At 41.0% G+C, this 15,788-nt stretch overlaps 1 protein-coding gene across 5 annotated transcripts in view; it reads right to left on the bottom strand.

Moving 5' to 3' along the window:
• VTI1A (vesicle transport through interaction with t-SNAREs 1A) overlaps positions 1-15,788 on the bottom strand; it is a 350,627-nt gene that overhangs the window by 327,017 nt on the left and 7,822 nt on the right. For all 5 annotated transcript variants that reach the window (XM_049645767.1, XM_049645768.1, XM_049645765.1 and 2 more), the window contains exons 2-3: positions 12,773-12,831; positions 8,456-8,566 (exon numbers count right to left, since the gene is read on the bottom strand). In XM_049645767.1, the coding sequence (XP_049501724.1) occupies positions 8,456-8,566; positions 12,773-12,831 (170 nt within the window). The remainder of the gene's footprint in view (positions 1-8,455; positions 8,567-12,772; positions 12,832-15,788) is intronic.

Below are 15,788 nucleotides of genomic sequence, written 5' to 3'. Positions count from 1 at the left end.
GAAAGTACAACAAAAATGATCTGATGAGTCACAATAAAAATGTAATTCCAAGCTCTTATTTTAATAAGAGCTATAATATTGTTGAAACCCTTTAACGTGATAATCTGCCTTCTGAGAAATAACCCTGTTGAAATAATCCAGCTCTAATATGTTCATCATAGCACAAGGAATTACAGAGGGAATATATGGAAACATGTTACAATTCAATAAAAGAGGAACCAGTATCATTGACTGAAATATTATGCGCCCACTAAAATGATTCTGAATTTACAGAATTGAAAAATACCAATGTTAGAATCCTATGTTGAAAAAAGGTGGAAAAAACGTGAGTTGAGAAACATCATTATTATGTAAAATAAAACAATAAATTATGCAAGGGAAAGGGGAAGGGAAGACTGGGAGAAAACAAATCAAAATGTAAAATGTGGATCTTTTGGGGTTATAGGGATACGGTGATTTTCTTTCTCCTTTTTACTCTTCTTTACTTTCATAATATCCTACAATGAGCAGGTATGATTTTTACAGAAAATCAAACAACAAATACAATTTTTTAAAAAATGGTAAGCATGTTTATTAAGTGCATGCAGTGGAGGAAAATTTCTTTTCTGGAACAGTTCTGCCCAATCTGGCTGTCTGATTTCCTTCCAGAATGCACTTATATTCCTGCAAGAAGGATAAGCTGATGCTGTAATTACAACACATTACCACTGACACTCTCTAAATCTCTAAAACATGACTTCATGGTTTTCTACAGCTTCCGCAGAATAGAAGTAAAATATCCCAGGGAGTCATAAGAACAGAAAAGATAAAATGTAAACAGAAGCATCAAGTTCGTGACCTTTCAACAAAAATCAAAATTTAAAAGAGTTCAGCTTTCTCATTTGCACTTCTTAGACTTAAAAAAAAAAAAAACAGAATACAGCTACTGGCTTCACTCATAAACTCAGATACTCAAGTTGTCCATTCACCTGTTAAAAGAGAGAGTGCAGGTAGTAGCAGTAAAAGCTTCAAGCTGTTCCACAACATCCTTTGAACCCTGACCTAAGGGACCAACTCCGATAGTCTGCAGGTAGTTGGGTTTCTAGGACCATTCAGCCTCACTGCTGAGACTGTCAATAGAAGTGCCATTCTCTGATGTAGACAGCTTTGCACTAGGAGCTGGTCTAACAATCACATCACATAGTCTGCCAAACAGGAAAAGGACAGCATTCGGGCACCAATGACCTGGGATAGAAGTGAACTTGAGACTGGGGCTAAAAAGCTCTACTTCTAACACTCATTACAATCAATTCCTCCACCCCAAATACTGCACGTGCGTGTCCGTCTTAAAGGAAGTTCAGCTTTGTTACAAGAAAAAAAGAAATATGCAACTATACAAATATACCACAAGATGGCGCCAGCACCACAGTACAATATCAGAGTTACACGAGGCATTCCACACACCTTGTCCTCCTGTTAACTTTTGGAACCTTTTCCTGGTACATCGTGTATTTGCTCCTTCTTTTTCTACTTTCTGAGACTTAGTCAAACATTTTACACAATGTTAGGATTTTTTGTTTGTACACGTTTAGGCGGGTTTTGCTTGATTTTATTTTCTTAAGAAACAATAATCTTAAACTCAAAAAATCCTCAACTACATATTCCCCTCCTTTTGGTTGGTTCGTGTTCCTGGAATAGCCTGACATGACACTTCTCTAGCGAACCTTACACCAATATTGAAGAAAGAAATTACAAGAACAATTTAAATATTTGAATTCTAATTAAAAAGATTGTTTTCAAATAAAGAGGATATTAAATCGATTTGAAATGAAATGTGAAGTTGGAGATGGGGGAAATGCAAAGCAACATGGAGGAAACATGTGAAAGTGGGTTTTGCTTATTTGACTTGCTCTGGCTTTAAATTTTTTTTTTTTTTTAATGTTTTATTTACTCTTGAGAGAGACAGACACAGAGCATGAGCGAGGGAGGGCAGAGAGAGGGAGACACAGAATCCGAAGCAGGCTCCAGGCTCCGAGCTGTCAGCACAGAGCCCGATGCGGGGCTCCAACTCAGAAACTGCGAGATCGTGACCTGAGCCAAAGTCGGACGCTCAACCGACTGAGCCACCCAGGCGCCCCTGACTCTGGCTCTGGCTTTAAACCAGACATTAAGGCAAGTCATTTGGTCTTCCTGGTCCTCCATTTCTTCATCAAAAGATAAGATGACCTGATTTTTAACTCCTCTGGACCTAATATTCCTAACTTACACTGAAACTATGAGAAGCCAAAAGTGAACAAAGGAGGCTAGAAGAGGCCAAATGTCCAGGCTAACAGAGTCAGGCAAGTGAACGGAATCAGCAGGAATAGCAACAGCATAAAAGAGAACACAATGATAACTACTGCCTTCCTTTAACTGCCTACAATTATGCATACAGATTACAACAGGATTATTAAATCTTTTAAGTGGTTACTTATTCAGTTACAAATTAAAATCTATGACATGGGTTACTGTAAACAGCAGACTATTATTTTTATTTTTTATTCTCAGATGCACCTGGCTACCTGCTAGGGACTAATAAACATTAAAAGTACACTGAAGTTTTATGCCAGCTATGACAGAGCAATCGGTACAAGACTAATCCTCCCACTCTAAACAACTATAAAAATGGATGAAACATATGAAGTAACTGTTTTTAAAAACTGGACAACAGGCAGTGTAGAAACTGCCATCCTTTGGAGAAGAGAAACACTTGAAAAGAGTCCCACAGTTGCCATCGCTCACAGCCTGCAGGTACTTTCCAGACTACAGCACGTGGGGGTGGAGCCAAAATGGAGCACAGCATGTCACTGAGCTTAAGAGGCAGACACTGGAGTTTGGGACTGAGATGGAGAGAATTTAGCAGGGTAACAGAGAGGAGGGAGCTACACAGAGAAGGGGCTCCAGAAATCTAAACAGGGGCCTCCTTCTGTCTGTGGCTGAAAATGAACTTGCACACGCAGAGGACAAGATCCCACAAGGTCTTGCAGAGAACAGGTATTGGGGGGCTATGGGCGGAATTGAGAGTCTGGAGGTCACCCAAAGCAGGGAGACAGAATTCTGACCAAACATAAGGTAGAGCATTCACTGATGCTCCAGTCACTCAAGTGGAAGCCAAGAAAGGCCACACCTCAAAAGTAGGTCTACTCTAGACATGTCCTAAAAAACCTTAACAATAAGCCTTGAGAGGATCGATCTGACCTGTTAGTAAGTTACCTGCTTGCCCATATAAAGCTCATCATTCTCTGAGGGGTTCCTGGCTGGCATGAGACCACTGATCTTGGAGTTGTGAGTTCAAGTCCCATGCTGGGCACAGAGCTTACTCTAAATAAAAAGAAAAAAGAAAAGAAAAGAAGAACAGATGAATGAATGAAAGAGAGAGAGAGAAAGAAAGAAAGAAAGAAAGAGAAAAAGAAAGAAAGAAAGAAAGAAAGAAAGAAAGAAAGAAAGAAAGAAAGAAAAAGAGAGAGAGAGAAATCTCTAAAGCATGCATTGTCAGCAGAAGTTATATCATGCCCATGGAGGCAAAAATTAGTTCTTGGGAGGATGAACAATTTACTACATCACAAAGACATGGGCCCTTCAAAGGGCCATAGTACATGGACAAGTGTACATATATACAGTATATCTGTAGTATCAAAATTTCATGGGGTAGGAGGAGGAAGGGACAATTAGGAAAAAAAGTCTAAAAAGATTCCTTAGGGGGGCAATAATGAAAAAAAGGTTGAGATGCACTGCTCTAAAGGAAACCAACAAAACCTAGGCTTTTAACAATGTATGATCCACAATACCAAGCATATGATAATACAATTCCTAGACGTGTGAAGAAGCAATGGAACAGAATAGAAAGCCTATAAGCTGACCTGGATTTTATTCATCAGGCAACGAGCACTCCATGGGATTTTGTGGAACAATATGACATATTCAGATCAGTGTGTTGGAAACATCATTCCAGACTGGTGCAGAGGGTGGTGTAGAGCTAGACAAGAACAGAAGGAGGAGAGGCTACTACAAACATCAAGATGGAGAAACATGAAAGCTTCCAGCAGTGGAGATGAGAGTAGGAGATATTTAAGTGGCAGGATTGCTAGTTCTCAGTGATCAACTGGAAGCACAAAGTGCTTGGAGAGGAAGAAATTAACGATAACTCTGAAGTGACTAGTGCTTGTCAAGTTTAAGTGTTTGTGTTTAAGGAACGCTGGGGTAAAGTAAGTAGTGAGAACTATGAATCTCGGGGAGCCTGAGTGGCTCAGTCAGTTGAGCATCCAACTTTGGCTCGGGTCATGATCTCATGGTCTGTGAGTTTGAGCCCCGTGTTGGGCTCTGTGCTGACAGCCCAGACCCCAAAGCCTGCTTTGGATTCTGTGTCTCCCTCTCTTTCCGTCCACCCCTGCTCATGCTTTGTCTCTGTCTCTCTCAAATATAAATAAACATTAAAAAAATTAAAAGAAAAAAAAGAACCATGAATCTAGAGCTATAGAGATCTGGTTAGAAATGCAGGTGGGTAGAGATGCCATCGTGGAAGCCATGGGAGTGGATGACGCGACACAGAGATAGACAGTGCAGTAAGTGGAGAAGAAGCCCGAAGGACCCAGTGTCTAAGGAACAGGCACAGGAAGAAGAGGAGGGGCCAAGGAAAGATAACAAGTAGATAATGAGGGTCAAAGAAAAAAGTATCGGGCTGTCCTCTGCCCTTCCTCATTGGTACAAATGACCCCCCAAAGTCTCAATATTACAAGGGGAAGAACAGATCTGATTCATTTGCAGTTAAGAGCAGCTCTGCTCTTTTTTCTTGGGGTTCCATGGTTCTAGGTACATCACCATGAGAAGGTTGTCAAATACCTTTAAGAAGATACTCTTTGTTCCTTTAAAAATAAAAAGCATTAAATATACAAAGAAAGTAAGAATCAAAAGGGAATTACATAAATATCTTCCACACTCATTCAAATCCCTCCTGAGACGTGTGGGGAGGGCAAGTGAGAGAGCTGTAAAGCAGGAGTCAAAGGACCACTCACTTCTCAACGGCCCCCAAGGGTTTCTCTTCAACCCAGAGTAAACGCCAAGGTCTTTACCAAGCCTACAGTGAGTGCCCTTGTAGGTCTTTCTTCTACCTCTCTCTGTAAACAAACGTGCCTCTTCCTCTTTCAGTCAAGCCTCAGAGAACACCCCAGCAAAGACAGCCACGACCACTTTGCTAGCCACTTTCACCCCTTTACTCACTTGATTGTCATGGACAGTATGTGTCACTACCTGGAATTGTGATATCTGCATATTTGTCTATTTGCTTCTTGTCTTTCCCACTAGTACTTACATCCCATGAGAGCAGAAACTTGATCTTACTCACAGCTTTTTCCAAGTACCTAGGACAGTGTCTAGAGACAGCAGGGCTTGAGAAAGATGTGGTGAATGGAATCCAGAAACAATCTGAACCTCCTGGTTCTATCATGTGTAAATGGGGAGAGTCCTTCACATCTCCTCTCTCTACTCTTCATACAGTGAAATGTAGTACACATTAAGGTGCTTTATAAACCGTTAAGTCACTAAACAATGGAAGGGGGTGGAGGTAATGGTGAAGGATGCTCCCTAACACAGGAGAAGAAAGTTGTGTGAACTATTATACACATAAACACATGAATTTTTAACGATGGCCGGGAGAATAAATGTTTAGCTCATAGTTACTGGTTCTGTTTCACTTTATAATAGAAAATATGCCTGAGAAATACCTACCCAAGTATATAATATCCAAATACTTAAAGGACTCTACCCAGGATTATATTCTTCAAGAGACAAAAAAACACTGAAGATTGAACTGGCTGACTTACAAGCAATGAAAGCAACTTAATTTCTGAAAAAAATTTTAAGAAGGTAAGATTACGACTAAATTCAGTGTTATGGGTTGAGTTGTATCTACCTCCAGATGTTGAGGTCCTAATCCTCAGTACCTCAGAAAGTGACTGCATTTGGAGAAGAGTTAATTGAGTATAAATGGGATCATCAGTGTGGGCTCTAATCCAATGTGACTGGTTCCTTATAAGAAGAAATGAGAACACAGACACAAAGGGAAGACCGTGTGAAGACCCAGGGGGAAGACGGCTGTCTACAAGCCAAGGAGAGGGGCCTAGGGAGAAACCACACCTGCTGACACCTTGACCTTGGACTCTGAGCCTCCAGAACTGTGAGAAAGTACAGATCTGTTGTTTAAACCATCCAGTCTGTGGCACTGCTTATGGTAGCCCTCACAAACTAATATAGTTCGTTACTTTAGAAACCAAGAGAGAAATCTTCGTAAAGGAGTTTCATAAAGATGAGGTTAGCAGACTAAAACAATCCGCATAAATGTTTTACTTTACATTCATCATTTATATTGAAACATTAACTTTAATTAGAGTTGTCTGAGTATAAATTAGAGTGGTCAAATTCTTAAATCAATTTAATTTTCTCACTATATCTCCTATTCTTGCTAAGATAGCCTACATTTCCCGAAGCAGTCAGAGAAGGTTTTACCTAGCACAGAGCACAGGAGCTAGGCAGCCACATTTCTTTTCTCAGTTTAGGCCCATCATGGATTCTGATTTTTTTTTTTTCTCTTTTTGTAATTAATAGAAACACAATTTAAAAGGCGATTGCATCAGAGCCACTGACATAGCCTATCTCAACTCCTCAGGAAAATATCTACTAAAATATCAAATAAACATGCATAACTGCGAATCACCCAATCTCCAGATTCTAGGTGGAATTTCGACTAGGTTTGGTACCACTGTAGTCTAGAAGGCACAGCCTTCATAAGTAAAACACCTAAGGCAGGAAAAGAGGTGGAAAGACCCTTATTAATTCTGGACTTTATGAATTTGAACCCCAGGGTCAGAAGTGAAGTTGAATCACCTGTCAAGACATGACTCCTCTGTCACTTTCAGGTGAAGCTCAGATCTTTCTTCATCTGTATCTTTATTTTTTTTAAGCAGTAAACTACAAATAAAATATGCCATCTTCATCATTTTTAGGTATACCGTTTAATAGTGTTAAATATATTCACATGTTGAGCAACCCATCTCTAGAACTCGTTATCTTGTAAAACTTACACTCTACATCCATTAAATAACTGCCCATTTCCCCCCCCCCCCCCGCCCAGGTCCCAGAAACTGCCATTCTACTTTCTGTCTCTTAAATTTGAGTCCTCTAGATACCTCATATAAATGGAATCATATAGTATTTATCTTTTGTGCCTGGCTTGTTTCACTCAGCATAATGTCCTCAAGCATGTCATGTCATGTCATGTCATGTCATAGCATATGTCAGAACTTCCTCCATTTCTAAGGCTGAGTAATACCCCATTGTACACATGTACCATGTTTTGTTTATTCATTCACCTGTTGCTGGACACTGAGTTGCTTCCACCTTTTGGTGTTGCGAATAATGAGGCTAGAACGTGGATGTACAAATAGCTCTTTGAAACCCTGCTTTTAATTCCTTTGGATAGATGGCCAGAAGTGGAGTTGCTCAGCTGTATCTTTTTATTCACTCATGACTTTCTAATTACTAACAATTTCAACATTATACGTTTACATTTACATTCTTAAATTTGCTCTAAAGTGGGCAGAGTTGACAGTCGGATGTATAGGAAGAGAAAGCTAAATATTGTCATGGAGCAATTGGTGGAAAGGATCACTTGTACGAATGATCAGCTGAATTCCTTTTGTCCTTTTGATTGGAAAAGTGTAATGTATCCTTTTAAGACTCTAATAAAGTCTATGGTACCCATCCCAGGAAAAGAGTGCACAGCGAAATCGATATCCAAAAATACCTATATAATTTCAGGACATTCATGAGTCCCTGAAGTCCATCTGTGAACACGGCATCTTAAAGCCTGCAGACTATGAAAAGGCCCAAAATTCGGCTTAAAATTCTAACAAATGCCAAGTGGCAATAAATACTGTCTAAACTCAGAGGACCACAGGTTTTGGATCTACTTGTGAGTCGTGAATCCAGCATCCCTCATATTCCGTCATTAGCTAGCTCTTTAAGCATAAAAAAAATTTTTTTTTAATGTTTATTTTTTTAAGAGAGAGAGACAGAGACAGAGACAGAGACAGAGACAAAGTGCAAGCAGGGGAGGGGCAGAGAGAGAGGGAGACACAGAATCCAAAGCAGGCTCCAGGCTCCGAGCTGTCAGCACAGAGCCCAACGCAGGGCTCGAATCCACGAACCATGAGATCATGACCTGAGCCAAAGTCGGACGCTTAAGCGACTGAGCCACCCAGGTGCCCCAAGCATTTTTAGACCCCTAAGTTATCAACAGCGAAAGCTATGCTTTTCTCTGGCACAAGCTCCTAGAGACAATGCGCGTCATGCTAACTGAGGTGTGTGGAGGAAACAATAAAAAATACAGGTGAAAATTCAGTTAAAGATTAGTAAATATGACAGAGGGTAGAATCTGACTCACAAAATCTGTTTCAAGTTTGCCCATTTCTTGCTTGTAGCTTCGCATCCGGTTGCTGTACATTCCTCGACTTTGGGGTGGGATCTCTCGGACTTCCAGATCCATCTGTTCGAGCTGGAAGGGTGAGAAGAACACATGACTTATACCATATGCTTGCACTTTATTTGGCCAGACATCTAGAGTTGAAATGATTTAGTCCCAATTCCTCATTTTCCACTGGAGGAGCCGGGCTGAGGAAGCTAGCTGCCCATGATCAAGTAACAATGGGAATGCTTCTGTGCTTAACTTTTGTTTAGGTCAACAAATAGTTACTGAGTTAGTGACACACAGAGTGACAAAGCATTCACTTTGCCAAGAATGTTTTTTAGAACATATGCATTAATCCAAATATCCTCAATAATAACAATTTTAATACCTTCAGTGTGTCCTATCATTCAATCCAACCCAACCTGGTTGGTCTTTTGACTCCAAACTACCAGGACTATGGGAACCTAAAACAAACCATTATTTCTACCCTTTCTATAAAAGGCCAGCCCAGACTTAGTCATTTGGTGAAAATTCTTCTGGAAACTCTTTTCTGATTAGGGAAATCACATGCCAACCAATATGTGATCTCAGCCTCCAGCCGGACTCCTACTTTATAACCATGTTGATAATAGAGTTAAATGGATGCAGTAATATGCTAAATTACACAAAGCTCACTGAAATTACAGCAGCATACTTTTTAATAATCTGTCACTAATAACACTTTGGAAACAACACGTGAGCATGTAAAGAGAGGTGATACAGAAACAGGGTGATGATTAAGAACACAGGCTTTTGATTCAGATGCCGGTGTCCACATCATAGGCTCCACTATTTACTAGTCATGCACCTTTGGACCAGTTTGTTAAGTTACCTGGGCCTTACTTTCTCATTTCTATAAATAGTATGTCTTCTGTAGGACAGCTGTGAAGATTATAAGGCGTAATTCTCATAATGTGCTTACAACAGTGTCTCTTGATAATCGCCAGATTAATGTGAAGAATCATAGAGGTGATTACTGATGAAGAAGAAGAAATAGAGCAAGTACGACACAAGGTATCAGAGGTAGCTTCTTTATACTTGGCATTAAAAAACAAAAACCAACGACAGCAGCAAATTGGCTCCAGCCATGTCTAATAAACTCACATCCAAAAACGCTGCTATATATTTTACCTTTTCAAGTATTCTAGGGGCGCCTGGGTGGCTCAGTCGGTTAAGCGTCCGACTTCAGCTCAGGTCATGACCTCACGGTCCATGGGTTCGAGCCCCACATCGGGCTCTGTGCTGACAGCTCAGAGCCTGGAGCCTGCTTCAGATTCTGTGTCTCCCTCTCTCTCTGCCCCTCCCCTGCTTGCATTCTGTGTGTCTCTCTTTCAAAAATACATAAACATTTAAAAAATTTAAAAAAATAAAGTATTCTAATGAGTTATTTCCCTAACTACTATAAGCTTATCACTTATATACCCCTTTCTCGTCCAGCATTAGGGACTGAATAATAGCAGCACTCAGATACCCAGAATACCATGTTTCAATTCACAGGCCTTAATTTTTATTAAAAAAAAAAAAAAGAAAGAAAGAAAGAAAGAGAGAGAGACATAGTTTTAATTAGGGTTGACTTAAGTGGTGACCACTTAAATTATTACCATATCTCTACGTAAACGTGAAGCACCAATAAATTAAATAGTTACTCAGCAAGGCAATTATTTCACTTCTCTGAAATCATTATTAAGTCCTTAGTGCTTACAGGGTGAGCAGAATCATCCAAGTAACTGCCAAAGTACATGTATGTGAAAATCCAAGAGTTGACTTCACTTTTGTTTAAGGCATTTTATAAAGACACTGGAAATGAAATTAAAAGGAGGCAAGAAAGAAAAAAAGGAAACACACAGCAAGCACTTCAAATGACACCAGCAATAAGGCTAACGTGAGCTTGGCTTCATGTTGTCACAACATTCACGTGGCCAACATAAAGCGGGAGATATGGTAAACCCAAGACTAGCAGTGTCCGAGAGATTAACACAGACCGATTGTTCAGCAGAAACACAAGTAATCCTGATAAGCAAAATCAAAAACAAGTGTTTCTGCCAGGGTCCTCATCCAAAGGAGAGAGTGTAATACACTGAGAGTATCCTTAACAAGGGTCATCAGAGTTAAGTAAATTCGCTGTCTGATCATTTTCAACAAACAGAAACCCATATCTTAGACAGAATTCTTTATGTTAGTTATAAGCTCCATGAGGTATAACCATGTTTTATACTTCTTGGTACAGTAAAATCTTGGCTCTTAGGAAACCAGCTTTCTAACATCATTAAGTAACTTGATGGCTCCAAAAGAAGGTCAACAAACCAAAACACAGTTTTTGATGCAAAAGAACTGCTCCTAAGAACTCAACACTAGAAGCCGTCAACTCAGGATCCAAACAACTGACTACTTGTACAGTTCCATTCAGAATGCGCTTGCCAGCTGGAAGGCAGGACAGTCCTGACTCGCAGCTACGCTGTGTAGAAGGTCAGTCTTGTTACACGAAGGCCAGGAAGCATGAGAGAAAGAGTCGAATATAAAAAGAAAAGAAAGTACGGGGAAAAGCATTTGAGAAAAGGGGGCAACTTTCAAAACTGAGGCAGACATTCGAAGCTGGAGTCGGACGCAAAGCTGCCACTATAGAGGCAGTGACAGCACAGCAGAGATGAGAAGTTGATCTTGCAGGGTCCGGAGAGCATCCGACACTCTGATGGCTAGAAAAGAGCCAGCGACAGAGAAGACAAAGTAGCGGCTGTGCAACTCGCTGCCTCTGCGCTCAAAGTCACAGAGCAAAGGTCTGCTGTGCAGTGGGGAATGACAGCCACCTATTTCTTCAGACCCTCTAAAACAGCAGCCCCTTGTGTATGACCCTGTCAAGAAAAGTAACTCAATTGAATAAGTCTGGAAATGCTCCACACTTTAGCTGGTCCCTATAGGCCCTTCTTAGAGATCCATAATGCCTCTTAGCCTACTTAAGGGTCCAAGAAGATTCTGCAGAAAAACAACAGCCAAAAAAGATGCCACCCTCCAATTCTATTTAAGCCAGCTAGTTTCCCAAACTTATTTGAACTGGCAACAGCAGTCACCAGAAACACACTCGGGGAAACTATTGTAAGGATGTTAGCAAGCGGGTACTGAAGGAACACCAGGCAGTGCCCTTCAGTATGTAGGGAAGCAACACTCTCATTTAGGACCCCATTGTGGCCACAAGCACAGTCACACTTGTAAAGCTTGGCTTTAAAACCCCAAACTGGGAAACAACACCTTTTCAAACTTTTTGTTCCTTGATTTGCAAATATATTTATATCAAAAAGTAGAAGATAAGCCAGAGCTCTGGGTATAGCCTGTTTAAATACAAGCTCTTACCCCACCACTTGTGGCGTAGGACCTCAAAGTTACATAATCTTTCGGGGCCTCAGTTTCCCCACCTACAGAACAGGAACAATAATGGCACTGAGAATCACTCCTCTGTGGGTCTCTCACATTCCCATGTGTCTTGCTGGGCACGTCAGGAATACAAGGCCCTGACTGCTCCTTTCAAGCCATTTCTCAGGGTTGTATTTATAGGGAACAGCCCTGGGGGAGGAAATAATGGGCCCCTCCGGGACAAACAGCAGGCTTGCTCACAGGCTGCCACAAAGCAAGGCATTTCCCAGGCTCCAGGTTCCTTTCCCGGAAGGTATTCTGCTGTGGGCAGACGTTCTTCCAGGCAAACCCGCGTCACTCCTGTGGGAACTGGGGCTCAGGGAACCGAGGCAATTGTGCTGAGACTCGGGTGGCACCTTTTGCTGTGATAAAGTTCTTTTGCCTCTGACCGAGGAATCTCATGTCTTCCACCAGCATCCATGACACTATCGCAAACTTAGCTGTCACAAAGCAACAGGGGAACATCTCAGGTCCTTAACACTTTTGGACAGACAGCCTTTGTCTCACAGCGCTTGTGTGAACATTAAATATGATAAAGCAAGTAATGTGTTTAACCCAGTGCCTGGTACTGAGTATGCCTTTAACAAGCATTAGCTATTTATACCTATTAGGAAACGTATTATGAAGGAAAATAAAGGGGAGTCACGTAATGCATCACCTTCATTAAGAAGAATAAAATCCCAAGAGACTATTAAATTCTCTTCAATGTAAAAACTGATGACTTCGGAATTATAAACTGCTAATCGGAAATGTCTCACGTTTCTACAGTGTACAAAGCAGACTAGAGGAAGGCACCGGCATAAACAGCTCTGGGTTGATGTGAAAACGTATCACTGAGTCTGCACATACCAATTCTTTCGCTTCTTCGAGCTGTTTCTCCACGTGGCCAACCATCTGCTTCTTCTCATCTGAAACAAACAAGAATACCAAGGAATTGCTAAGGATACACATCAACTTTAAATTGTATTAACCCATGAGTTAAATGGGTGATGAGTTAAGGAGGGCACTTGTGGTGGTGAGCACTGGGTGCTGTATGTAAGTGATGAATCACGAAATTCTCTACATGAAACTAATATTACACTGTATGCTAATTAACTAGAATTTAAATAAAACTTGAAAAAAAGGTACATTAAAAAAAAAATTCCTAAAACTGGGTGTGATCTTACAATCCTTTAAAAGATCATACTTGTAGGCAGCATGGGTGGCTCCGATGGTTAAGCGTCCGACTTCAGCTCAGGTCACGATCTCACGGTTTGTGAGTTTGAGCCCCGGGTCAGGCTCTGTGCTGACAGCTCAGAGCCTGGAGCCTGCTTTGGATTCTGCATCTCCCTCCCTCTCTGCCCCTCCCCTGCTCGCACTCTGTGTTCTCTCAAAAATAAATACACATTAAAAAAAATTTAAAAGTTAGTACTTTCATTACGTATTGACTGTAATGGAAGAAATATTTGAAGTCAGAACTATTGATTCTTTTATTTTTTTAAATTGTTTTTTAACATGTATTTCTTTTCAAGAGACAGAGACAGAGTGCGAGTGGGGGAGGGGCAGAGAGAGAGGGAGACGCCAAATCTGAAGCAGGCTCCAGCCTCTGAGCTGTCAGCACTGAGCCCGACGTGGGGCTTGAACCCACCAACAGTGAGATCATGACCTGAAGTCGGACACTTAACCAACTGAGCCACCCAGGTGCCCCAAGAACTATTGATTCTAAACCCAAAGTCATTACTTACTTGCTGGTTGTGGGATCCTAGATAAGAAAGAGTTTTGTTTTGTTTTTTTTTTTCTGAGACTCAGTTTGTACTGTCTAAAATGGAAATTTTAGGACTGGATTCTTTTTAGCTCACAAGGCTGATGCAAGTAAAATTACTTTTAAATTATGAAGTGCTAAGTCTCTGGATGTAGTTTATTCAAACTTCACCACCACCAAGTTATAATTCAACTATACTTCCCTTTTCTGAGAGACATGTCCTAGCAGATATTTTCAGAAAACTTCTCCCTGCCCCCATTCCAAAACAATCAGTCCATTTATTCAGAGACGGAACCTAAGTTTTGTGCTAAGCGAATTTACTGAACAATTTACAGTTTCGTGTCTAACACCCTTCTTTTCTCAGGCAGTAACCTCACTCTTTTGAGGCTTTCCTCTTCACCAAGCAGGTCAACGGGAGATTCTATCTCCTTCTATGATCCTGCCCCTTTGATCACAGTGACCTAGCAAAGGATGGGCTTCTCACCCTAGTTGGACCAATCCCGGTAGCTCAATCCCTCTTGCCACACTTTTCTGGGGGGGGGGGGGAAGTGGAGTAGGCATATAACTCAAGCAGACCAATCAAAGTCCTATAGCAATAGCAAAATCTTTTCCTCTCTCTTGGTAGAGTTATGACAACATAAGTCTAGAAGCTGTTGGCATCCATTGTTTGAGCTACAAGAAGCAAGTTACTTTGCAGTGGTTGAGAATGAAGTCTATATTTAGAAACAAAGCTGAGGGATAGGTAGTAGGTAGGTAGGGAGGTAGATTAGGTACGTAGATTTAGTTAATTAGTTTCTGGTTCCAGATAACTCTGACACAGGTTTTGCTTGACTTTATCATGATTTGTTTTCTTGAATTAACAGATTTCTTTTTTTGTTTTTAATGTTTAATCTTTGAGAGAGAGAGAAAGCACGCACATGCACATGAGTGGACAAGGGGGCAGAAGGGGGTGGGTGGTGGAGAGAGGATCTGAAGCAGGCTCTGTGCTGACAGCAGACAGCCCAGTGCAGGGCTGGAACCCATGATGACCGTGAGATCATGACCTGAGCCAAAACCAAGAGTCAGACGCTTAACTGATTGGGCCATCCAGCGTCCCTTCTTTTTCTTCATTTAAAGTTAGGTTTTTGTGAACCTAATGACTACTGACGAGCCCCGGGTCAGGCTCTGTGCTGACAGCTCTAGTAATACAAGAAACTAGAGAAATCATGAAGCTTGAAATGGGTACATTTAGTGGCTGACTAGCCCTTCAGAAGGATCGTCAACACTAAGTGGGGAATGTTCAGTAGAAGTTATCATTTTACTAGAATAATGAGGTTCTGCTAATCCCAACCCCTTCCCTTTGATCCCCCTAAACTACGGGGCTAGCTATCACGTACGTTTTGTATACACTCCAAACATTTCACCCTAAGAAAAATGCACATTTGAAATTAAAATTTTGTTTGATTTTGCTTCTTTGAAAAAGTTAAGCCTACATATGGCCAGGTTAAAATTTTAGTACATGACCCCAAATCTATTTCCTTTTGGCACATATGAATCTGCCTGATATCTCCATAAGTTATAATAGAACCACACTGTATTTTTGTACTAGAACAGAATATGAAATAAGACAAGCCCATCCTGGACCAAGAGTGAGATTATGAATTTACAGTTCAGAAGGAACATCTTGTTTTCTTTAAGGTGCTAAGTCCATGCATAAGTCCATGCTTATTAGTCCAGAACTAATAAGCAACAGTTTTTCTCACAAAACAAAACCAGAAGCCTTCCTTGTCCTGTATTTCCCTTTGCTAATGTCTCTCTCTTATACCCACAGTCACAATTGGCCTTCCTCATCTCCCATTTCCTCCCTATAATCTTGCTCTCATCCCCCACTATTCTACTGAAGTGACTCTTAAGTCTGATGACCTTTCCTTTGCTCAAACAAATGGGACACTCTCTGGTCCTACGTTTCCTTAATCTTGTGGCATCAGACCTCCTGCTCCTCCCATCCTGTCACTTTTTCATCTCCTGGCTTCCACAACACTCTGATTCTGTGATCCTCCTACAGGCTCACTTCTGCCTCCATGTCCTCTGCCGGCATCCATTCCCTCCATTTATCCTTTAAGTGTTGGTGTTCCTTGGAGTTCA

This window comes from Panthera uncia, chromosome D2, assembly GCF_023721935.1.
Source record: "Panthera uncia isolate 11264 chromosome D2, Puncia_PCG_1.0, whole genome shotgun sequence".
NCBI classification, from domain to species: domain Eukaryota; kingdom Metazoa; phylum Chordata; class Mammalia; order Carnivora; family Felidae; genus Panthera; species Panthera uncia.
The sequence above is the reverse complement of the archived record's forward strand: the minus strand, read 5'-3'. Positions and strand labels throughout refer to the sequence as shown.